Raw genomic sequence first — 26,444 nt, forward strand, 5'->3', positions numbered from 1 at the left:
TCCCGTCTGTATATCCATCTTTTAAGATTTGCATATCCTGTCTGTATATCCATCTTTTAAGATTTGCATATCCTGTCTGTATATCCATTTTCTAAGATTTGCATATCCTGTTCATAACTTTGTAACAGTTGAGAAGATTTTCATGAACATTTGCCGATATTTCTATCATGACCAGACATTGTTTCATGTACCATAGTCAGGCCCCAGCAAAGTATAACTTTGAAACTGAAAATGTTTTAATGAAACTTTAGCTGATTATTTATCACACACCATAACCACACTCAGACTCAAGGTGAAGATTGCTTCAAGCAGGATGTAATTCTTTGATTTGTATCTTTGTTTGTCATGTAACTTTTGAACCACATAATTTATTATTATACAAATATGATTCAAAAGTTACATCCCAAACAAAGATACAAATCATAGAATTACATACTGTTTTGCTGTGATCTTCACCATGATTGTAGGTGTGGCACTGTATGTCACATACCATAGCCATGCCCCCTACTTCAAGGTGAAGGACACAGCAAGGTAAATGTAATTCAGTCTTGTATTCTTGTCTCTATTATAAATTTTGAACCATTAAAGATGTTTTAATGAAATGTTAACCAGTCACATATCATGTTTAAATATTGTGTCATGTACCAGGCTGCAAGGTCATGACAAGTGACAACATAAAATCTAAATTCCTCCAGCACTAATTAAGATAGAAACTTGAATGCTTTGGTTGGCAGATGTTGATATTTATTTTGTTAGCCATAAATATATTGCTAATAGTGCCAGTACGTCCTGCATCAAATAAAGTTAAAGACCAGTAGGTTTTGAAGATTGTTCTGTAAACTGAAACAGTTATTAGAGGTTAAGACCGAAAAAAGTAGTGTGAGTGTCATGTTTGTAATGTTAGAGGTTGAGACAGAAAAAAGTAGTGTGTCATGTTTGTAATGTTAGAGGTTGAGACTGAAAAAAGTAGTGTGAGGGTCATGTTTGTAATGTTAGAGGTTGAGACCGAAAAAAGTAGTGTGAATGTCATGTTTGTAATGTTAGAGGTTGAGACAGAAAAAAGTAGTGTGAGTGTCATGTTTGTAATATTAGAGGTTGAGACCGAAAAAAGTAGTGTGAGTGTCATGTTTGTAATGTTAGAGGTTGAGACCAAAAAAAGTAGTGTGAGTGTCATGTTTGTAATGTTAGAGGTTGAGACCGAAAAAAGTAGTGTGAGTGTCATGTTTGTAATGTTAGAGGTTGAGACAGAAAAAAGTAGTGTGAGTGTCATGTTTGTAATGTTAGAGGTTGAGACAGAAAAGAGTAGTGTGAGTGTCATGTTGGATCATGTCAAAATGACTATTAAAAATGTAATTCTTAAAATCATAGCTTCACTTACCTGATCTTTCATATAGTTATAACAGCTTACACAACATGTCTGTTTCTATAATTTAAATATCAAGCTTCTTACTAGCTTACTTTGTGTAAAAATACAAATTTGGTTGAGTTGTCCATTTAGCTAATGGTCAAAATATACAAGAGTGAAGTTCATGGCATGAGCTAGCAAGGATCCTTTTGAACTAGATGAAACAAGATCAGTAGTTATTCTGGTTAGTTTATGTCTTACTTTCTTCTTAAAAAATTTAGAAACTCAAGTTCATATCATACTGTAATATTTTCTGCTTTTCACTCCTTGAAAATAAGGCCTTGCAAACTTTCAAAACTTGCTGCTATTGATCATGTATCGTTTTCCTTCACTTTCTTGATACTGTAGTTTTGTTGTCTGTTAATGCACTAAAATATCTTCCTGTGAATATCTTTGAAAAAGGAAATAAAAGGTCATGTTCAGGAATGTCTCTGGCCCAAAAATATACACCCATGGAAACATCACTTAGGAACACAGTGGCTCAATATTTATGAGTCTGAAAGCATAGTTTTTATTAACAGTGGAAATTGATTTATTTTCATCCTGGCATAGTGTAGACAAAAAAAGGTTAATGTGAGAAAAAATGGTGTTAGAATTTAGATTACTCCCTAGAGCATGGCCAAATGATAGCCAGGAAATCAAGTTGGAAAAGAATAATTCCAACTCATTGAAAGACATTTCCATTGCATTGGATCCTAGTTTATACTTTATCCCTTTCTTGTACAATATTTTGCAAATGGTAGGAGATAATGTCCTGATATTGTACACCACACATATTTCTTATGATCCTTTCTTTTTATTTAAAATGATCTAAACATACCATTTACATTATATTCATCCACATTCAGAGATGAAATGATAGTTGTACATTTTTTTTTTACTTCTGTGCAGCATTCAGAAGATTCATGGTCAGAAGAGGAAGGGGAGGTAACTGAGGATGAACAGCTGCGTAATCAAAGCCGTCAGTCATTTTGTTCCACATTAAGTTCAGAGGAGGAGAATACTAGTGAACATTCCATGCATCACACAACAGATGGTTTGTTGTCAACAAACAGTTCTGAAAACCTTCAGTTAGAGTTAGCCAAATGTTCATTTCCAGATAGTTCAAATAATGAACTTAAATTCAGGCGAATTCAGCATCGGATATCAAATTCTCCTGACAAAAAATTTGAGGTATGATGTTGTGATTGAGGTTAAATTTTTACCTTTTTATTACTGTGTATACTTTTACCATATTATGTGATTGATGTTTAAAGTGCTGCCTTTTTTTCATTTTATAAATTTCAGGTATGAGAAATGGCAGCTACAGTTGGTCACATGACTTCACTGACTTGACGGTGAAGAAGTTCTCTCAAGATTTTAAAGCACATAAACAATTCTTACTTCTCACGTGAAAAATAATTACACAGCTATAATGATCAGACTTTACTCTTCAATTTTTCCATACATAATACATGTGTACCAAAAAAGTAAAATGGTTAAAATTGCTGTTAAACGTAACATACACTACACTGCTTAACAGTTAACAGGCAGGCCTATGTGTATGGAGTCAAATAGGTAACAGGTGTTCTATTTATATAGTGCACTGCACTGGGTAACTTTGCTTCATGTGTATCGGAGGGCTAAAAAGCCATACACTCTATGATATAAAGGGATAAAATAAATCTCCATTACCATCAGTATGTATGCATAGATTTTTTTTAACTTGTCAGATAGTGTAAAGACCAAATTGGTGAAAAGATTTGCATATTTTTTGATTACTCCCTTTAAAGTCACATCACCCTCAATAACACATAAAGATCACCAAATATGAGTTTCAACCTCATTAAGAAATTTTACTGAATAAAATTGCAAATATTTCTTATACAGAGCAGTTACCATTACATCCCAGAAACTATTTTCATGAAAAAGAAAATGGACCATGAACAGACTGATTTCCACAAATGATTCTAAAAAAAATTTGGTCCACACATCCATTAATGCACTTTGCAGGCCAATACTTAGCCTTGCACCCGACTAGAATAATGTTTCGCTGTACAGTCCTACCCATTTATATCGACATCACTTATGTTGACAAGCCTCCTATTTCAACAAAAAAACAAAGTCCCTGGTCCCTTGGTCTACTATTACTACCAAAGATGTCATGCTTATGTCAGCGTCGAGATAAAAAATAAATGTACATGTCGACAGAAGCCCTTGGTCCTAGCTTGAACAAATCCTTTGTTTTCTAATCATTTATGTCAACAAGCTGCCAGTTCTGACCCATTCTTTGTTTATCAATTAGTTGATCTTGCCGACAGGCTTCAATTTTCCCGCCTAATCATTTATGTCGGCAAGCAGCCATCACCGACCTGTACTTTATTCAACAATTAGTTGATCTTGCCACCAGGCTTTAATGTCGCGGTCAGAGAAAAAAAACACAGGCTTTTGTTTGGTCCTTTAAAGTTGGCCTCTTGCGGCGACTTAAATAAAAACAATGAAATCGGATCGATTCTTGCATTTTTCAAAGTGATCGGTGATTAAAACAAGTTTATTGTGCTGTGACAGTTTCCTTTTTAACTTTATTTAGCATGTGTCAATGAATACAATGTTATGCCTTCATTAATCATATCAGCCGCATATCTCCTGTTCACTTTTATGTACTTTTCACGATGACTTCTGTAACTAAATACATGTACTGTTTAAACCAACTTGTTGACATGTTTTCATTTCCCTGTGAATAGCCCCATCCCCTTGGTAGCCTCAATAAGATGGGAACAGACTGACCAAAATCTAGGACAATTTAAGTACTTGTAATTGAAGCATGTAAATAACAACTATGCAATCATGTGCTGATACCGACATTGAATATCGTAGTAAATGTTTTTTTATAGCAGGATGTGACTGATGCAATATTTTATTGTGGTTTTTATTACAGAAAGGTAACCAAAATGTAATTTTTCAATATACAAGTGTATTTCACACTGGTTTTGTCTTCATGTACTCAAAATTTCCATTGTTTGTTTTCTCAAAGTGTAAATGCTACTCGCTGACAACAGGTCACCCCTTACTGATGAATTTAACTTGTATTTTTTTCTCAGACCCACCCCCCCCCCCCAACACTTATCTCGACATCCGCCTATGTTGACAATATTTCCTTGGGCCTGAGGATGTTGACATAAACTGGTAGGACTGTATTAGAATCATCCACTTTTGAATACATCATGAAATTTTGCATTCTTGACATAGTTGTAAATAGCGAGGATAAAACATTGGGATAAATTGTGACTGTCTTTCAGTCAGTGAAAAGCTTGCCCATAGTTTGAATGATAAAATCAAGTTTCTTAGTGAATTAGTGGACTTTCCTAACAGTTGGCACACAGACCACAAACTTGCAAATAATAAAGATGTGTGTTGTTTATGATACAGTGCTGATATTTGCCCATTATACTTTGCTGAAACTTGCAACAGCACAGCATGGTGATAAAACTAATGTTAATACATTGCTGTCCAACCTTTTTGACACCATGGGCCACTGAAAAATGTTTTTCTTGAAGTCGAGGGCCGCAGCAGAAAACTGAAAAGCAAGGACTGTATAGCTGCTCGAACTCTGGCGGGCCATTTAAAATCAGGCCGCATGTGGCCTGTGGGCTGTGGGTTGGACAGCACTGCATTAAGGTAAGACCCTTACAGATGAGTTCCAGCATAGTGACATGTAAAATCAAAGTTAAAACTGAAGAAGGTATATTTGGAAATGTGGTATATTAGGTGATGTTATCACTTTAGACCATACAGTAAGTGCAACCTGTGTTTACTAGCCATATTTTGAAACATTTTTGTTATGCATATTGATGGTTGCTGTTAAACAGGGATTAAATTTGAGTAATACATAACTGTTAAGATCAGACACTGGCTGTTTATAAGAGCTAATTTGTTTAAAGGCAATAATGATTATAGGAAACCTATTTAAGAATTAACACTGATATTTAAAGCTAGACCATCTTAACTTTGTGCCTGTCCATGGTTCATACATCCTTTTTCTCACGATTTAAACACACTTGTTTTGAGATCCTGATGACATTAGCTAGGTCAGTACCTTTCCTCAACAGCGACAGTATGTACCAATTAAGAAATATTCGACAAAATAAAATTTAAATACATACTACAATTTAAATAAAAGAAAGCACAATATAAATGAACAGTTTTGCCATTTTTGCCTCAAGTTTGTGGCCCTTGAGTAGGTATTAGCTGTTCAGGACAAGGCCACTGTTCATATGTTTGTTTACTGGACTCTCTTTTTTTCTTTATTAGTGAGAAACCCAAGACAACTATTTTTGTCATAGCAACACAAAACTTTGTTACTGTAACATGCACTTCTCATACCATGTTAGGAAAAAAATGAACAAAATGGACAACTATACAGAATTAAATTTTTCACTGAAATATTTAGATACAAGGGAACTTACTGTTATTTAATAACAATGAAAAAAACTAATAAAAATTGACCACATGTGTAAATACAGTAGCTTTTGCATTAATTTTACATGAAACCATTCCAAGTCCTTTGTGTCTATACTCTTGTATTAACTACTAGTCTGCATGGGTTTAGCCAATTTGTGACAGAAATTTTAATTGCAAATTGAGGTAAGTAGCAGAAATAAACGTAGATTATATAAAATAAATATGTAAATTTTTCACACAGTTTTCTGTAATTATGGCATTTAATATATATTGCTCTTTTTATGTTCATATTACGCTTTTCTTGCCACTTCTGTTAGTAATAAATTACACTTGTACCTCTCTTGGGGTTTGGCATGTTTGAACCTACAACAAAGCAGTTCAGGTTTACATTTAATACAATTTCCCTTTGATTGGGTACCCAGTTAACCAATTATTAGGATTGATGGGTACCCTGTAGAAATTTTCCAAAATTTTGGCATCTTTACTTATAATGAAGTAAATGATACAGTACTCCCACATTATAATGCTTTCCTTAGTAGTTGGGGTATTATCAGCCTGCCTTGTAATGAAGTAAATGACACAGTGCTCCCTACTTATTATAACACTGTCCATGGGAGCCATTGATTATACCAGTCAGACTTCATTATATTCAAGTAAATGATAAACAAAAATTTTACTACCACTTATTGAAATGGGATCTACAACCATATTTTAAAGGAACCATGAAAGGTCTTGTATAATGACATAATATTGACTGTTGAAGAATCCTTCTACCTATATTTAAGAATTTCAACTGATAATTTTCACTTCATTTTGCAGCAAAAACACAGTGAAACCAGCTCAGATTCTGATGGTTGTTCAGATATAACTGTCTCCACCACAGTGCATAGGACACGGTCCCTGGAAAATTCTGCTGCCTGGTGACCTTTTATAACCCATTGTGTAGGGCCAGAGTTATCACCCTTTGTTGTTTTTTTGTATTTTTGTTACTTAACTTTGTTAAAGATACAATGGCCATATCACAACACAAGCTTTGGTTGTAGATCTGTAGCTAAACATGTTGATTTTTTTATTGTTTATGACTTGTATTTCATACTCCAAGCAGTTCTTGTTCAAAATGCAAGGTATGACTGCTTGAATGAAAATATTTGTTAAGAAGAAATAGAAGATTTTTGTATGAGTGTATATATGATACAAATTCATGAATCAAGTTAGAACATAAGCTGTGAGCAGCATATTCTATTAAACCTCATAAAATTAATGTCAAAAGCATAATCACATAAATTTAATTTGCTTGATAATATTGCTATTTGGCATTAAAAATGTTTCATTACACTGTGACAGTCATGATGTCATGACACTAATAAGTGTCAAAATTTTATGATACAACATTTTTACTGTTATTATTTGCCTAAAGTCTGTCACTGTGACCAGAAGCATTAAAATGATGGTGTCACAACTCTGCTTTTAGCAGTTTTAGTATTACTCCTGTAAGCTCAGGGGCCAACATGACTTTTCCAAAAGTATTGGGTGTGGGTGGGTTATAAGGAAACAAAGATATTTTTAGCTAATATTTGTACAAATTTTGGAACTGTTATAGGTTGGTATAACTGGCTCAGACTTGAAGCATCTGCCAGATTGCTATTAGAATTTTTATAGACTTTTTTCAAGTTTCAAAGGAGAAGTCGGGGCCCCGAGTGGCCGAGTGGTCTAAAGCGCTCTCCGTTACGGATCACTGCCATCTCACCTCTGTCTGCGTGGGTTCGAGTCTCGGATTCAGACAATGTGGGTATGTGAGAAAGCTTGCCAGTAGCTTCTCGTGGGTCGGTGGTTCTTTCCGGGGTTTTCCCGGGTTCTTCCTCCACCATTAATACTGGCCGCCATGTATAGCCTATCGTGTGCTGAAAAATGGCGTTAAACCCCTACAACAACAACAACAACAAAGGAGAAGTCTTCAATTTCCAGTGCTCTTCATTTCTTCTACATATGATCAGTCATAAATTGAGCATGAGTGTGATGCAGAAAAGTTGTACAGCATGCATATTGATAATGCAATACAACTCAGATAGTGGAAGGTTGTGGTATGCCATTGATACAGTATAAAGACATTATTTGGTGTAGTGAAACCCTGCTATAGCATGACGATTGGGATCAGAAGAGTGCCATCATACTATAGGGAAACAAGTAAGTTTACTGAATAAAATATTACATTTGTATCATGTTAGCAATACAAAATAGGTGAATGGTGAGATGCAAAACTTGGATTTCAGCGACTCAGCATGTTCCATATTAAACAGCAGTTACTTATAGCAGTAATTACATATTTAATAAAAATGATGTGGAGAAACCATTCATTGGTACATACATGAAAATGTTTCAGAAAACCAACAACTTAAGTGTAACTGAATTATATGTGCTTGCCTATCACCAGTCCAGCTGATTGTATCCATAATAGTAATTACATTTTACATGTGCACAAAGAAGTATGAAGTCTAGTTATTTTCTGCTAGATCCATTGAATGCAAAGCCCAAATTTTTTGCTAGTACGCTCACACTTAACTTATGAACCACTCTATTTCCGAAATGTTCATATTTTCTGGACATGTCCAAAGGGTCTAATTTCTGACCAAAAATAATATGTATAAAACAGACATTAGTAGTTTCTGAAATGAAACGTGTATTGATGGTTGAAAAATGCTTGAACTGGGAATTCATACAGAGGAAATAATTTAGAAAATCAATTCAATATTAATTGGCAGGTTTTTTTAAAACTACTGTATATACTCGCGTATAAGCCAAATAATTTGGGAAAAATAAAGACCTGTAAGAAGGGGGGGTCAGCTTATCTGCAGGCCAATGTCTAAACTTGACAGTTTTTAGGTCATTTTGTTGACTGCTGTAATGGCTGTAAATCTTGGAACATGAAACAATAATTTTTTCTGTGTCCTTAAGACACAGACATTTTTTTTAAAAAGTAACTTTCGGTGACCCAACAATTATTAAACCATTATAAAGTACTATGATTAATGTTGTTATTATTTTGCACGTGTATATTTTCTGATTTCTCCAACACGAAGTTAATTAAAAGTAAATACATACTTCATTATTCATGAGCCGGTTGAATTTACCAGGGAAACCATGCTGAACTATAATGTACAGTACTTACCCAGTGCCAAGTGTGCATAGCGTCACTTAAAACCTTACTTATTCCCAAACATATTAGATGCAGATTTTGCGTTATTCATTGTTTCGACCAAATTGCATTCTTCCAGATAACATTTCAGCTAGTCCTTAATAGATGTTTCATTTATGTTAAATCACGTGCTCACAAGTTACTCATTTTTAACGATATAAGTGATCCTACAAATTGAGGTAATATTTTTAAAAGTACGCATGTTTAATTGTACAAGGCACATGATCATCATAATTGCATGTTCATGAAGAGTGGTAATAATAAAGGCTAAAATTCTCATATAGATCAGCTAAGATCAACATCAATCAATTTTAATTTTGTGTCTTAGCTGAACAAACATCATAACTTTCCACACAATTGGAAGCTTGATGTTCCAGCATCTCCTATGTTGATAGTCGGCGAATATGTCTTTCATTTTGCAACAGCAGTACAGGCCAGTTAAAGCTAAGCATTTAAACCCTGAAACTGGCTTGTGATAAGAGGAATTTTGACTGGTAACTATACCAGTACATTGACATATAATTGCCTTTTCTTCCATAATATTAGCATGATTACCTTAGTTTTGTAACACAGGGTGTAAGGCATACCTATGATCCTTTCAAAAGCCAAGTAGGAAGGCTGAATATAAATAATTAGAGATTGGGACCTAAAATCGGGAGGTTTTTCGTGGTATTTTTATAACTTTGTTTTCACTAAATATTGATCAATTTTCCTGGTCCATTATGCATGAAATTCGCAAAAAGACTTGCCGTTTATCCCTGTGATGAGCCTTATTTCCCCCCCCCCCCCCAGGACATGCCCTATTTTCATATTCTGGTCAGCTGTGGTCAAACTGCACAATAGCTAAAGATTAGTCTTAATTAAACAAGCAAGAAACCCAGCACGACTAATTAATATTTAATCCTTCTCCATGCAACTATTTTGTGAAAACAATTTGCCCTCCACCATAATTCAAAGAAACCACATTCTACACTATTGTGTGTTATGCAAGCACCAGCAGTTGATTGGCAAATAAAGGATTCCCAATTTTGTTGAACAAAAGGTATGAAAATAGCCAGCCTCATGGTACCGTACATGTGGCAACTATTTTCCCTCTTTGTATATCCGACCTTATTCCCTTATTGTCAACTCATAAAGCATTTAGGGTTGTTTATTATAAAACATGTATTCTGAATGAGTTTTTTGAGGACACATTTGCTTCGTGGTATGTATTTTCATTCCTTCTTTTAATTTAATGATGGTAATTAATGGTAATTAACATTGGTATATACTGTATAAAAATGCCAGGTGTTCATTCATGCAAGTTTCTTTCGTGGGAATGGCACCATAGCACATGGAGTTACAGCATTCATAGTGATCATTCTTGGGATTTAAATAAACTATGGACGATTGTATTGTTGTGGTTTCCTTTTTTTGTTCTTGTTTTTTTTTTAAATTATTATTGTAGAGGTAAAATAAAAGTCATTAATTTACATGAATAATGTTTTGGTAACTTAACATTCCATTTAGTGAAGAAGTGAATTCTTTATAGTAAAGTAATTATTTCATCACAACAATACTTTACAGGCGATACAACAGAACATGTAGGACTTTTCTTATTTAGAAGAATGAAAATCAAAGACCTTATTTAATAATCAGGAGTTCTCTGCAAAAATCGGGAAGTAGGCAAGTATAGTGTAAGGTTGCTTACATCAAAGCAAACTACAATTCAGCTTTTACAGTGTTACCATCAAACCGTATTGTTTGTTCATTGTTTGTCATACTGGTATTACATTTTAATGAGTTAGGTATTTACAATTCAAATTACTGGTACACTGATGTAAAATGTCCAATGCAATAATGCATAAACAAACAATAATCAAGTCAAAAGGGAGAGTTAAAGTTACAGCAAGTCGCAATTGCTAAATTCTTGTCATCGTTCAATCAAATTATACACAAATCTAAATTAGGCAGAAACAATAAGAAAACAAAATTAAATAAATTACTTTTCAAACAAGTTTGTACCAATTCTTTTTAATAATCATGCATGCCAACCTCGATAAGTACTCAGGAAATTTTTTTAACATAAGTTTGCCTAAATAAATGCATTTAAAACTTACCTCATGCATATTGATATGTCTCGGAGTTGTAGGTCGGCTTATATGCGGGTCATGCACTTTTTAGTCTTTATACCTGTTCAGTTTGGGGGTCGGCTTATACACGAGTATATACGGTATGATTTTACAATACTGCAGATGAAAAACTGGTAGTAGGTTTGGTTATAATAGCAAATCCCTCCTCCCCTGCAATTTAAATGATACCATTCCAGTCAGTGGTCCTCATCAGCACAAGCTATATGCCAGGCATGTGCAATTTACTATTCTTGTGCCACGTTTGAACCACAACCTGGTTTTATCAAGTTACATTCACATCGTATAGGTACATTTTTTCTCTATCTGCCAAGCATCCTGGAGGAAGTTCCACATGCTTGATATATGTATGTAGCTTTACCACTGCAGTGGGTTGTCCATACTAGTGATTTGTTGTTTGCATTTCTTACTGTAAAATAAGGAGGATTTCATTTAGACTGGAGGAGTGATGGCAGTGATTAAACTTATTTTGAAAATTCAGGTGAAAACTTTTTTCAAACTGTGTTGATTGAGTAATCATTAGTGGTCTATTGATTCCCTTTACTAGGTGGGTAAAATTGATTGATTAATAAGTCTGGGTAAGAAACTTAATGTCTACATTTATTGGCACTTGTTGCATATGACTGAGAAAACATTTATTGGCACTTGTTGCATATGACTGAGTAAACATTTATTGGCACTTGTTGCATATGACTGAGAAAACATTTATTGGCACTTGTTGCATATGACTGAGAAAACATTTATTGGCACTTGTTGCATATGACTGAGAAAACATTTATTGGCACTTGTTGAATATGCCAGATGACTGAGAAAGCATTTGTTGATTGTTGGTAACCAAGCATAAAGAAGACCTAATGGCTTTATTGTTGAAGTTTCAATAATTATTAGATTAACAATTGTCAGCATGTTAAGGAGCTACGGTCTTTTAAAAAATAAGGTAGAAGATATTTTTTCTTCAAGAATGCATCACAACATACCAAATATTGAATCATTATGTTAGTTGCATAGATGAAATTATTGTAATATTTTATGATTATGCTATATTAGAATTTGTTTACAAACAAAGCATGGTATAGTTGGGTTTCACTCAAGTTAAAATTATTTATGTGACTTGTTACATGTTCAGATTCCTAATGTTGGGACTGTAGATCAGACAGTCTGACAAGTATAAAATATTTAATGGAAAGCTCCACCCTCCTTCTTCTCCTAGTCATCAGAGGAATTTTTATAAAGAAAGGTTGTGGGACCATTTCAGTCTAACACTACAAGAAAGAAATGATTTGTAGTTGTAGGTCATACAGTGTAGTTTTCTTGTATTTTTATTAAATTTTGGGGGGTTTATTAATGATTTATTGATGTTTTTTCCAAGACATTTCATCTACCCTAGTCCTGAAGTAAGAACCTGAAGGTAAGTTTTTGAATACTGGTTCAGATGAACAATGTGCTTTAATCAACTTAAGTTTTCTTTAGTGCTCTGCTGGGAGAAATAATACCTCAACATTTGGAAATTTTCCTGGACAGAAATTGATAAGCTATGTGATTTGTCTGCCTTTAGCATGTACTCCTGATCATTTTGTGATAAATTTGAATTTGGCAGCTATCATACAGCATGAAAATGTGCTAGTCATATTTTTTTAAAATTAGTCTTTTGTGGGGTCACATCATCTTGACGTAGGAATGATTGAATGTTACATTTTCATAATAACTGCTACACTAAGCTGGCTTGCAGTGTAGTAGTCAGGTATATGCCTTTGTCTTGTAATGTCATAATGAATGTATCTCTTATTATGAGGAATTCAATGTTTAGAAGATGAGAAAGATTTTGGTATCATAAGGATGAAACAGAGTAAGTATAAGACACAAGAATATCAATGCAATTGGTTCATTGATTGTACCCTCTGCAGTGTTTTACTCAGTTTCCATTTGATCAGGGTTATAAAATCATAGTTATTTTTACCCAGTCTTCTCTAGGTACCTAAACTTGCCTTGCCTCAAAAACATTTTTCTTTTCCCTCAAAGTACATCAGCATGTCTTTTAGAATTTTAATTTTTTCCTCATTTTCCTCTGGTTTACAAGTGGGTGGAGAATCTGTGGCATTTAAAATGACCTAAAGCTGGATAGCTAGACTTCACCTGTAAACTTCCTCATCTCATGTCAATGACAAAACAACTCATGTCAATGACAAAACAACTCATGTCAATGACAAAACAACTCATGCCAATGACAAAACAACTCATGTCATTGACAAAACAACACATGTCAATGACAAAACAACTCATGTCATTGACAAAACAACACATGTCAATGATAAAACAACTCGTGTCTTTTGTACTGATAAGCACATTCAGCATACAGCATTGTCCTGGAACACTAAACATTGATTAGCAACAACAAAATAATTGAATAAAAGAGGAAGCACAAGGGTGCATATGTTTCATTAGAACTCAATATTTTTGTATGCATTGCTGCCAGTTTTGAAGAACAATCGACAGTTTAGACAAAGACCAGTATGTTATGTACAACCTTGAATTTTGCCAAAGAATCCCTGAATTTATCTTTTGGAGTACAAAAAAATTACCCTTCTTTATATTCAGAACATTTATTATTTTTGTACATTTTTGACAACCAGTAACTCAAATGGGATGATGTAGTATGGATCAAAAAACAGATGACTCCAGTACTTACCAGATGGAGTAGCATCCCTTTGCTGTAGTGATGAACTTGAGATTTTCGTCCACCCTTGTACCTTGTTATACAGTGATAAACAAAGTCAGAATCATTACCACTTGAAAACTTATAGAAGTCAGTGAAAAGTCCATGAAGAAAACCTCAATGGCAGACACTTTGAATTTGCCACAAGTCTTTCAAAAATGACCCATAAAATATTGACTTACAGAAAAAAAGCAAAAACTATGGAAAAGGATTGTTGCAGTAAAATATGGATAATTGAAAATTTTTGCATACAGGCTATAAAAGGCATGATGCCCATATCTGGTAGGTGAAAACTTTGGTTTACTCGGGTCTTATCCTTCTTTATACTTTACAAGAGTCTAATTTTAGCATATAGAATTTCTAAAAATGAATCTTGGAAAATCTTGGGAATACATTTCACCATCTTATTGGTTATAAATATTTGGTTCTAAACCAAAAATAGCAGCTTGAAGGATTTTCTTCACTATCAGAGATAAAGGTCCAAAAGGATCAAAGCAGGCAATGACCTACTTGAATGAGTCGGATAGCACTGTTTGAATGCCAATGATGATATCAGTTCGAACTTATCAGTTGGTTCATCCATGTTTGATTTGGATCCAGGTTTCATATTACATTTTAATAGAATTAGGGTACCAGACAAATTTGACAGTAGTACCCAGTACATTTTAAACTGAACCTATTTTTTTCATGCAAAGCATCTACATAATCAACTAATGATTATAGAATTTTTGTTAAATGGCATCCAGCAAGGGATACATGGTGAATACAGAATGGAAAGTAAGCTTATTAAAAGTGTTAATAATTTGTACAGAATAATAAAACCGAATATTCAGATTTTTATGAATAAAAGCATGAAGGGATGCAATTATGTTTATTGGACAATTGTGTTGATTTGATTTAATCTCATGGTGGGAGATATGATTGCCGTCATCATGTGAAATGGAAAAAAACTCCAAGAAGTACGTCAGTTTGAGAGATAGCAAAAAGCCATTGAGCTGCATAGGGTTTGTAATTGAAGTTTACTAGAGGTAAATAAGGTCTACTTTTCAGTAGAATATGATGTTTACAATTTCAGCATCTGTTTGGAATAACCTATTAAATACATATTTTACATCTTTTCAGTAGCAGTAAATGATATTTTGTTACACCTTACTGAAAACTGGTCAGACTTATGGAAAAAAATCAACTCCCTTACAGAGACAATTTTGTTAGGTCTGCAAGGGCTATACACTATGAAAGCCAAACACTTTGAAGTTGTCTGCATTGAGTGAGTGATTTTAACAAGACTTAGGATTACCTATACCTATTATGTATAGACAGTATCATAATGTCTAGTGACCCATTAAGTTCTCAACATTTGTCCAAACAGCTGAGTAAGCATTTACATTTTAATTGAACTGCTTCATGGCATTGCCATAACATTATTTTTATTCTTTATGTTCGAATAGAAGCAAGCATATCAAATTTATGATTATTACATTAAGACTGATTTAAAAGATAAAACATGAATTTCACTAGACAAGACTTCTTTAATTAGTATTTACTTATTTGTGTTGTCACCTCTTGCTATTAACCAACATTTTCATTGACAAGATATTTCATCATACATTTTATTTGTTGTCATATTATTTTTGTTAATAAAATGATTTCTTAGTAAAATTTTATGATGATAATTCCAAATTAAATGCACACTCACCACCTTTTTTGACAATAAAGCAAGTGTTATATGCAGCTTTAATTTGCCAGTTGTGATCAAAATTTTAAATGTTAAAGGAAAACAGACTAATTTTGATTTGTTTCTTCAATGAATGTACTAAGTGAATGAAAATATGCATGAAAATTGTGTTGTGATGTGATTTGGATTTTTAACGTAGCTTTAACAATTTTTCAGTTATATTGCTACGATGTCTGCAATGTGGCAGTTTATTGTGATGTCTAGCACTGGGCATCATGCCGCAGACATGTAGCATGATGTCCCACCCAGTCACATTATCCTGACACCGGGCCGACCAGTCCTAACACTAACCTCTTAATGCTGAGCGCCAAGCGAGGCAGCTGTTAGTACCGTTTTGTAAGTCTTTGGTATGACTCGGCCGGGGATCAAACCCACGACCTCCCGCATCCGAAGCGGACACTTTAACCACTAGGCCACTGGAGCGGTCGTGAAAATTGTTCAGCTAAATATAAAGCACCAATTGAAAGATATAGTCACTTAAAGAGTCGCCTAGATGGATCTGCTTGTGATTTCGCTATGTTAGATCCTCTACTGAAACATTTGTCTGCCAATTCTAATGATGCAATACATTTTTAAATTGCTGAAAACAAAGTTCACACAGAACAACGATGTTTGACTACATAGTAAATAATGAAAATTGAGATGAATGAGGACGAAGATTATAAAGCTTTCAGATTTTTGCAAAATAGTGATTATTTACTGCTTTTCAATGTAGCAAGGGGCCCCAAGTGGCTGAGTGGTCTAAAGTGCTCTCCATTACGGATCACTGTCATCTCACCTCTGTCTGCGTAGGTTCAAGTCTCGGATTCGGCCAATGTAGGTATGTGAGAAAGCTTGCCAGTAGCTTCTTGAGGGTCAGCGGTTCTTTCCGGGGATTTCCCAGGTTCTTCCTCCACCATTAATACTGGCCCCCATGTATAGCCTATCGTGTGCTGAAAAATGGCGTTAAACTCTACAACAACAACATCAATGTAGCAAGATAATTCTTAGTGATTTGTTGTATAAACTTTAATGTTTATAAAGATACTACTAAACTGTGTATGTTATATTGAAATCATCTCCAGACTGACTAAAATGTACCAGAATACTTTGTAATTTTCAACCAACTGATAATTTGTTGTATAACCAAAATGGACTCATCAGGTCACAGTACAGACAATTACTGCTTTCACAGCTAAAGAGCTTTCAGATACCGTTGTATCCTATGCATTAGGAAAATCAATGACTACAGAAAAGAAAGTTAAATGTTATCCTTCACAAGAATACAAATAGGCACAGCTTAAGTAAATATCTAATTGAACAGTTTATATTTTAAGCAGGCAAGTGCCTCTATTTGCCTTTTCTTGAGGTAAGAAATGGGATCTACATATCTACTTACACTTGGAGGGCTAAAATGAAGGTGAAGTGTAAATCTTAATTTCTGTCATTTATGTTTTCCAAAAATTTAGTCTAATTTGCCAAGTTGTCATTAATTCTTATAACTTTCTGTGTAAATTCTTTATATTTCTAACTGTTCAAAAGACAAAGAAAACTGTCAAAAATATTAGTGCAAATTAGAGAAACAGGAACTTAATAAAAAAAGTCACACAAGGTAATGCTTTATTTATATAATAAGTGTTAATATTTTAACATTTTGTGGTTAATCGCAGGAAGAGATTACCACCCAAAGTGTAAAGCCAGTTGATGGCATAGTAACTTTGTTGCATATCAAGAGTTCTTTTCCATTCCTAACAAAAGACTTGTTTGGTTTAAGAAATCAGGGTTATAAATTTTCATTTTGGAAAAGATGTTGTTCCCATAAATGTTTTTTAACAGAATAGCTTTGTCAAACAAATTTCCTATACACATGATGATCTCCACCGCCACACTTTTTATGATGGTTGTTAATAATAGTTATTGATTTTAGCACTGGCATAATTTAAGCAATTATATGTGACAAGCTTTTCAGCTTGCTTGGTGGTATTTATGTGAACGTGTGTGTGTGTGTGTATATGTGTTTATGTCATGAGAATGATTTTATATCAATGAATTAGTGATACATGATCTCATCTATTCTAGGTTTTAATCCTGCTTTATTTTTTATAGCTCTGCTTATCAGACAGAGACCAGAAGAGTTTATAGGATGGTCTGTTGTGTGTCATCTCTTAAACAACCATCCATTATCACAAGTTTGTTATCACTACACCTGATAATCCAATATGGCTGCCACAGTGGCCATCTTGAAACTTGTTACTGTTAATCTTCCTGAACAAAAGGTAATATTGCCATTTGGTTTTCACCAGTGGGACTAGTGCAGTGCCCTAAATGGTTAGAGCATCCACCTAGGATGTGGGAGATCATGGGTTCATACCTCAACCACATCATACTCAAGACTTTTTAAAAACAATGGTACTAGCAGTTGCCTCGCTAGGCACTTGACATTAAGAGTTTAGTGTTAGGACTGGTCAGCCTGGTGTCAGGATAATGTGACTGGGTGGGACATCATGATACTGAAAAATTGTGAAATCTAAATTAAAAATCCAGTGGACATTTTATGTTGTATAGCTGGTCCAGAATGAAAGTGGTGGTCATCTTGAAAGTATTATCACTACTCCTAATTGGATGTTTGGATCAGCATTGATTTATACAAAACAATTTCTTATGATGTTTAGTTGGTCACTATGCCTGCCATCTTGAAATTCTTAATAGTGTTGTTGCTTTTACACCTGGTCATATCAGCCTGCAGTTTTCACTGAAAGACATTTCTCATCATGTCTTGTTATTCATGAAAGAAAATGCTGCTGATCCAACTTGTAATATAGCCATCTTGAAATTTTTGTTGTCACTGTTTTTCCTCAGTGGTAGTCACATTGACATGACATTTTACCAAAAGAGTTCTTATGGTGTTTGATTGGTACTAAATAGAAATGGTGCTCAAATATGGCTTCCATGGCATCCATCTTGGAAATCTTGTAAATGTTGCTTCTCCAAAATGAAAGTGATATCAACATGGTTCTTCCAGTAGAAGACATCTTATGAATTTGTTTTGGTTCTAAATGAAAATGGTGCCCAGTTGGCATTGAATATGTCCCCACAGTATTTAATTTAAGAATTATGTTATCAGAGAAGAATATCAAAGATGGTTTCAATGCTCCACAGTTAAAAGGAAGAAATTACATTACCTTGAATTCCTGGAAATACTTACCAGACAGTAGAGTGTCAATCCCTAAGAGGGACTGTTTTGTTTTACATTTATATGAGATGTTATGATTCAGTCTGACTTTAAGACCAGCATCATTTTCCTTTAGTTGAGAATAAGTTTTGTTTTCTTTGATTAAAGTGACCATTCATTGCAAACAGTTATAAATTTGTATTCTGTAATTTCACATGTCTGTAGGGATGGGAGTGGGTGGTTCAAATCAAACTTTTAATCAGTGTTAATGACTGCCACTTGGTTTGTCCAGTCTGTATGTGTCATGAGCAAGGTGCAGGATAGAAATTTTGTTTTTATAAAAGTACAGTTTACTTTTATTTACAGAAAGATGTTTTAACCTTAATATATTTACTGTCTCAAGTTATATCAGCAGAAAAAATTGTCTTTGTATCTGTTTATTGCAATGCTTTACTCCTACTTTTATCCCATAAGACATAAGCACAATTAAATCTTTCATTTTATGCATTAATTGTATTAATAAGTCATTTCTCCTTTGAATATGTTCTCCAGTCACATTAGATTAAGAATATTAGCCTCGAGAATCCAGCCATGCTAAAAGAGGAAACTTGTCTGTCCCTGTCTGTTTCAATAGACAAAAGGCAATAACTCTTTCCCACTACCTCCCCTTGTCACGGCCATGTGTTGATAGTTCTTAGCTTTGCTGCTGTACAGAGCATATGTCGTACAGTTCATCATCCAACAATCCAACTGTTTTTTGTTGTCCTATGGGCCCATCCAATGTTCCTTTTGGATTTATTGATCTAGTGCAGGTGGTATGCATTATTTTACAATTTCTGCCACTTTTGAGTGATTTTTGTTACCTGTCAGGACAGTGTCTTTTAAGACCAACTTCCCAGCTTGCTATCATTGACCTTGTACGAGGTCATAATAAGTTAGTATACCTTTGACTTTGTTCACTTACTCCATCAATTACTGAACACTTATTAGCAAAATTCTAAAAATGCTGATATTTATGCTTAGTTTATTTGAATTTCATGCTGTTTAGATGGAATTGTGGTTTAATTATTAACTAAGCAGTGTGCGTAAGTTCATAACAAGACCATCGGTTCCTGATATGGCACTTTCACTTCTCTGTTAGTTACAACAATGTTTTAGCGACTTACTGATTTCAATACATTACTAGTTTCACTTTTTTTTGTTTTTGCTTCATTTCAGCAGAATGTCATTTAAATGCTATTTATGCAACTTCAGAGCATGGAAGTCTTGTTTATATTATGAATATTCAGCCCTATAATACATAGTCAGTGGAAGTCTGGGCAGGTCAGTCACACACTGATTGGCCAATCTTGGCTATTAGCTAGTTAGTCACATACAAATTTACTAATCTATGCTTTGTGTTCTCTTCTTGTGTCGTTTCAGGAGAAATATTTACTAAATGCATTAAATACACATTCAAAGCAATAGTCATTTTGGCATTGAAGGAGAGGAAAGATGGAAAAAAAATCAAGGAATGCAACCTATGTTTCGTTGTTGATGATAACCATTCATTGGGGGAGTATTCCCCAATTTTTGGCAGCCCAGTGGGCATAAGTCCTCCCCCCCCCCATGTCCAAGCATGGCATTTCGGGCCAAGCCAGTATGGGTTACATTGCAGATCCATTGGATCCAACTCTTAATACTGCCATAGTGTTACCAGCTGTCCCAGCATCACCAGCTGTCTAGCTGACACCAACACTTCAGGGTTCACAGAAAGGGGACCTTTATGTTGAATTGATCCAACCAAATAGTACATATGGGGATCTTAGATCTGTCCATCTAGTTGCATCGTCGGCATCTTATCATTACTATACCAGAGATTTCAGTGAGAAATCTGTCTGTTCAGCCAGTCCTTTGGAGCAACCAGTACCAGTGATTTCCAGACCATCTTATATGCTGCCAGCAACTGGGCAGACCAAACACTGTTCACACCAGAAGGCAATGCCAGCTATGTCAGACTTCGATTACTTATAGCCTACCCTCAAGGGAGAGCTAGTGAAATTGCCAAATATGACTGGCCAGAGTCGTTCATGCAACTGGCAGGACTTGTGCAGAGCAGCTGCAAGCCAAAGTGGCTGAGGACCAGGCACACCATGAGTGCGATGAGACACCGACAAAACCCATCCTATTCAGATCCAATCAGCTTTCAAGCTGTCATCAAGGAAATCTATCAGGTGTTGGCCAGTTTGAAATGCCCTCCACCCCTTACCACTTCCCAGGTTACAAAGTCAATGAATCATTTGATTTTGGGGAGGAAGAAGAGATACTGTATTACTGGCTCCTCCCCAATCAGCAAGATTAAAGAGATTCATGACTGGCTTTGGATCAGATTGGTGAGCCAGGCAACTTAAAAGCGTTCTTAGCCAGGTTTCAGTGACTTCCTCCCATCACTGGTATCAGATGCATTCCAACACCTTCAGTACAAATCTTCCGGCTCTCAACAAAAATCTTCCAGCCATCATGTTGGCTCTGTTGTACTACAAAGTTGATAAGAAATGTTCCATGTCAAATCTGAGCTGGTTCGGAACATCATGGCAACATATTCTGTTAGATTTGGCCTAATTGGCAATCTTCAACTCACTGAACAATCCAAAAATAACTATGCCTGGGACATGTTGGCCAGGATCTCTCGGGTCCTTGACCAAGTAGCTCACCATACTGTGGCCAGTGCCTTGACAGCTTCAGTTTTTCCTTAAGTTTGGGGATTTCCTGTCAGATATACACCAATACTGATCCCAACCCAATGCCAGGAGACCACAACCTAACCAACATAGGAGGTAATTGTACAGAGTTGGAAAGAAACAGAATTGCTTCTCCTTCAAACCTCCAAACTGTAAGCCTTGATATACCCTCCCCACCATCTGCAGACAGCCTACCCATGGGAGGCTAACTCCTGCATTTTTGAGCTGACAGGATCACCCCCTTTCCCTCAACTGGGGTGTGTGATCATTTGGGTTTCATTCATCCAATTCCTTCCCCTCTCCTTTGCTCCTCTCTTCACATATGCATTGTCACATCAGGAGAAGGATGCCTTTCTACAACAGTATATACAGTCACTGATGAAAATAAAATAAAACAGGCAGTGGAGCTTATGCCAAGACCACAGTTCCTGGGTTTTTATTTAAGGCAGTTTCTTTTTCAGAAAGCAAACATCAAGTTGAAACTGGAGTTGCCTCAACCAATTCAAGATGGAGATGGCTAGTTCAATCCGCCTCTCCATTCGATTGGACGAGTATGCCATCAGTCTCGATCCGACAGATGTATGTTTTCACATCCCTTTCCACCCCATGACATGAACATTTTCTCCATTTTGCTTAACACAACACTGTTGATAAGTTCAGTGTTCTCCCTTTCACCTCAGCATTAGCCCTTGGGGTTTTACAGAAGTTATGGATTACGTTGCACCCTGTTCCCGTTGACATCAACTATAATGAAGGCATTGTATGAGGTTGACCCCTCCAGAAACATATGGTTAATTCTATTCTATTCTACCCCCAAGGTAGGAACTATCTCCTCTCTCTTTTAGATTATCCAGGCTTTCTGTTGAACAGGGAAAGTTGGACCTCCATCCATCCTGGAATTTCATCCATCTGGACATGGATTTTTAACCAACCGGAATCTGGTACGACTTCCTCATGTTCGTATAATCAGAATGGGTAAGCTCATGTCCAATTCCAAAAGGTGAGAGGGTTTTTGATGCTCCTCAATTTATTTCATGTTGCAGAAGATTTGATCTGCAGTCTGTTTTATGTGGACATTGTGAGCAAACTGGTGCCCCTTTCCAATCCCCATGATCAGACAGTCATGATCATACCCAAGATTTGATCATTTCTATGTCAGTGGTTCTGACCAGGTTGGCTGACAACGGGAATCCCACTGGAGAAGCCCAAAGTAGAATTAATGGCAAGCACTGATACCAGTGTGCATGGTGGGTTTTACATAGAAGCCATTTGAATGGGCTGTACTTAACAAACATCCTTGATATGAAGACTGTCATCAGTGCCTTTCACTTCTGAAAAGACCCTGTCCGAGGCAAAAATAGTCCTCATTGGGTCTGATAACTCACTGATGGTGACCTATCTCCTCAAACAGGGAGTCACCAAAAAACCAACCTGTGTGTTCTGATTTGGCAGTTGTCACATTGGTGCAGCAATCTCCATATCAAAGTACAAGTCAGACACAGTCCCAACAGATTCAATGACTTAGTCGAATAGGTCTGTTCTTTCATACAGAATGGTCTCACCATCAGTCAGTCTTCACTTATATTTGCACACTTTTGGGGCATCTGATGATTGACCTCTTTGTAATGAGGTGGAATTGCAAGCTACCCACTTTTGTCTAGTTCCAAACCCAAAAGCTTGGGCCATGGATGCCCTGCTAATCATTTGGGTGAGGTTATGAGCATTCACCTCCCTTCCTATGGCGCTGAGACTGAAATAACACAGAAGCTAAGAGGTCAGAATGGCAAGATGTTTCTGATAGCCTTTCTCAGATGGGACAAGTCCTGGGTCACTGATCTACTCATTCTAATGATAGATATGCCCAAGAAGATTCCAACCAAACCAAATCTTCACAAGCAATCCTGCCCAAACTATCATCTTCTACTTGCTCAGTTCTTATCAAGTCAGCCTTCCGAGACAATTCAAAGCTTCGATTATGGAGAGAATCTTGAGAGCAGAAGGACCTCCACTCTGAAGGCCTACAAAGGAAAGTGGCATGTTTTAAGGGGCTGACTCGCTTGTCATTAAGCATTAAAAGGTTAGTGTTAGGACTGGTCAGCCTGGTCTCAGGATAATGTGACTGGTGCCCCCGTGCTAGACATCACTATAAACTGTCACACACTGCAGATATCCTAGTGATATGACTGAAAAATTGTTAAAGCTACGTTAAAAATCCGAATCACACACACACACACACGTTTTAAGGGACTGGCACCATACCAACGATATTGTCCATTTTTCGGGTCTCAACCCTTCAACCTGGCCGACCTTTTTCTCTAGCTCTTTGAGAAGTAGTTGACCCCAATTTCAATCTAAGGCTACTGCCCCATGATACTGGACACATTCCTGCATCTTGGCAGACATGATTTTGGGCAAGATATAGTCCTATAGAATCTTTTAGACCATTCTGGTATCATTCAACCTAAATCCCTTGTTCTATCTCCAAATGGAACCAATACTGGAATTCAGCTATTCTTCCCTAGAAGGATACCCGAGGTAGAGGTCAGATGCTAAACAACTCCATGTCCTATTACTTATTCTCGTAACGTAATGTGACTGGGTAATGTATTCAAAGGAGAAAGCAATTTTTTTAGTAAATTGTGTTTATCCGAGAATATTTATCCAGTCACATCAGGTAAAAACTCTCCCAACCTCCCCAACATGTAAGCATCCTTGTTAGTGTCTCGCTCACCTAAAAACTAGTGACAACTGGCGATGTCAAGAGGAGGTAATGGGCAAGAGTCATTGCCTTTGTCTATTGACATCTTTCAGTTGGGCTGGATTCACGAGGTAACAGGCTAATATTCGTAACATAATGTGATTGGATAAGTATTCTTGGACAAACATAATTTACTTTAAAATTTGTTGTCCTTTTATACATCATTTCAAAGTTACGGGAAATCATATGCTACTGAAGTATTTTTATAAATGTGCAAGTTTTGTAGTCATGTTGAATGAGCAAAACAGTTGACATGTATTCCCACCTGAACTAGTGCTATAATATTGTATTATTCCTTTAAAATCAGATCACTATCAGTGACTTTTCTTCTTCAGTCAATAAGTAGATTTTAGATCAGTATCCTATATTAGATATTGGGGGTTTTGGCAATATCCTTAGCAGATTAATTGATTACGTGTTTCTTTAAATAGAAAGATAATTTTTGTTTCAATGAAATAGTATATAAGTAACTTGGTGCTTTTCATTATTGTTCAATAAAAGAAGGTTAACAATTGACCATAAAAATGACTTCTTTTATGGCACTCCAGTATAGGAAGCCCATGAATCTGTACACATTTGTAGATATTATTATATCAAATGGATTTCATGGCTTGGCAATGTGAGGACAGTATTATCATTTCTTTCTGCAAATTAAAGTAATGACAGTGTAATCTTTTTTTTCCCTTTTCTTGTATAGCATGAAAATTGACACATGAAAATAAATGCTCCAGGAAACCATATATATATAATGTAATGTCAGTCCACTTGTCAACCAATTTGCATTCCAAACTTTTGATTGCACGTGTTACATTTCAGATGCTGATATCTTAAGTTTTAATTGGGGGGAATGGGTGCACATTGTACTGTAGGTAGTAAAAGTTAATGATCAGAATGTATATTGCTAAACATGTGTGACAGTCTGTATTAAGGGACAAAGTGGAATGGTCGGTCATGTTCTAGAGTTTTAAAATGTACATTTTAGCAGTACGCCTGGTTAGGTTGGATATTTGGAATACAAATGTTATGGCATTGTTGATATTTTACAATTATGTCAAGAACCTATTTTACCTATGAGCGTAATCTTGTTAATTTGTATTGTCCTTTGATGTGGTATAGTCATAAACACACCAGTAATATCCTACTTACTAGACATTTTCTTGATTGGCTTTTTCGCACACATGTTCTTGACCAGTGTAGATATAAACACACCAGTAATACTCTACTTACCACACACTTTTATGGTTGGTTAATACTCACACATGTTGACCAGGACAGAATATGTTACATGCAAAATTGTGTAAGGTTGACTGCCAAGCTTAAGTGTGGCAAGGAAGTTTATTTATTGCAATTTTTGCATGACAAAGAAGAAAGAAGAAATATATTAAATGTTTTGCTTTTTCTGGATATCTTTGCAGTTGATATCACTTGTTATAAGAAATTGAAAAAGCTTTTTAATGTATGTCAAGCAAGAAATGTTGAGCTTCTGCTGGTTATTTTTTGGTCTGCTTAAAGTATCATGGACCTTTGATTTATATAGGTGGATGTATTTAATATCAATCAAAATCTTTTCATTTGCAGATCACCTTAAAGTTTTTCCTATAATAAAAATGGATATTACTTTTTAGAAGCTACCTAATTTTGAACATTTATTAAGACCACTTACAGGATTCCTAGCACATTCTGATTAACATTGTCATTCTTTGCCATGATTTACCTCAATAATTTTTTGTAAACATGTTCTTGAATTGATTTGCTGATTTTTATATTTTTGAAATGTTCATATTTATTTAGATCTCATGAATTATCAATTTTTGTTAATTTACATTTCTTTTTTGTCATATTTGTACAGAGGCTATTTGTTATTGTACACAGCCCAATTACTTAGTATGTCATATGCAATTTTGTTGTGCAGTGAAATAGAATAAATATCAAATGCAGAGAAGCTGGTTTCATCTGATGTACAATTGTAAGCCAAATGGATAAAAAGCAAGCCATCAGTGGCACACTTTCTAGGCATCAATTCTGCAGGTGAAATGTAGCCACAGAAGAGCTTGTGGGATAACCCAGGAGAATCCTGCCTATTCACATGATGGGCCACATTGCATTTCTTTTTTTATTCACAGGGCGATGTATACATTTGGCCCATGTTTTTCACTACCAGTCAGTGCAAGTTACGAAATTTAGTGGGAGAGATAGGCTG

The 26,444-nt window shown here is 35.5% G+C and overlaps 1 protein-coding gene across 5 annotated transcripts in view; it reads left to right on the forward strand.

The window, feature by feature from the left end:
• Positions 1–26,186, forward strand: part of LOC149789863 (mitogen-activated protein kinase kinase kinase 13-like) — a 245,253-nt gene extending 219,067 nt beyond the window's left edge. For all 5 annotated transcript variants that reach the window (XM_089971848.1, XM_089971847.1, XM_089971849.1 and 2 more), the window contains 2 exons: positions 2,297–2,578; positions 6,665–26,186. In XM_089971848.1, the coding sequence (XP_089827974.1) occupies positions 2,297–2,578; positions 6,665–6,769 (387 nt within the window). In that variant the 3' untranslated portion in view covers positions 6,770–26,186. The remainder of the gene's footprint in view (positions 1–2,296; positions 2,579–6,664) is intronic.
• The last annotated feature ends 258 nt before the right edge of the window (positions 26,187–26,444 follow it).

The sequence above is a fragment of the Sinohyriopsis cumingii genome, chromosome 10, assembly GCF_028554795.1.
Source record: "Sinohyriopsis cumingii isolate HCF-2022 chromosome 10, ASM2855479v2, whole genome shotgun sequence".
NCBI classification, from domain to species: Eukaryota; Metazoa; Mollusca; class Bivalvia; order Unionida; family Unionidae; genus Sinohyriopsis; species Sinohyriopsis cumingii.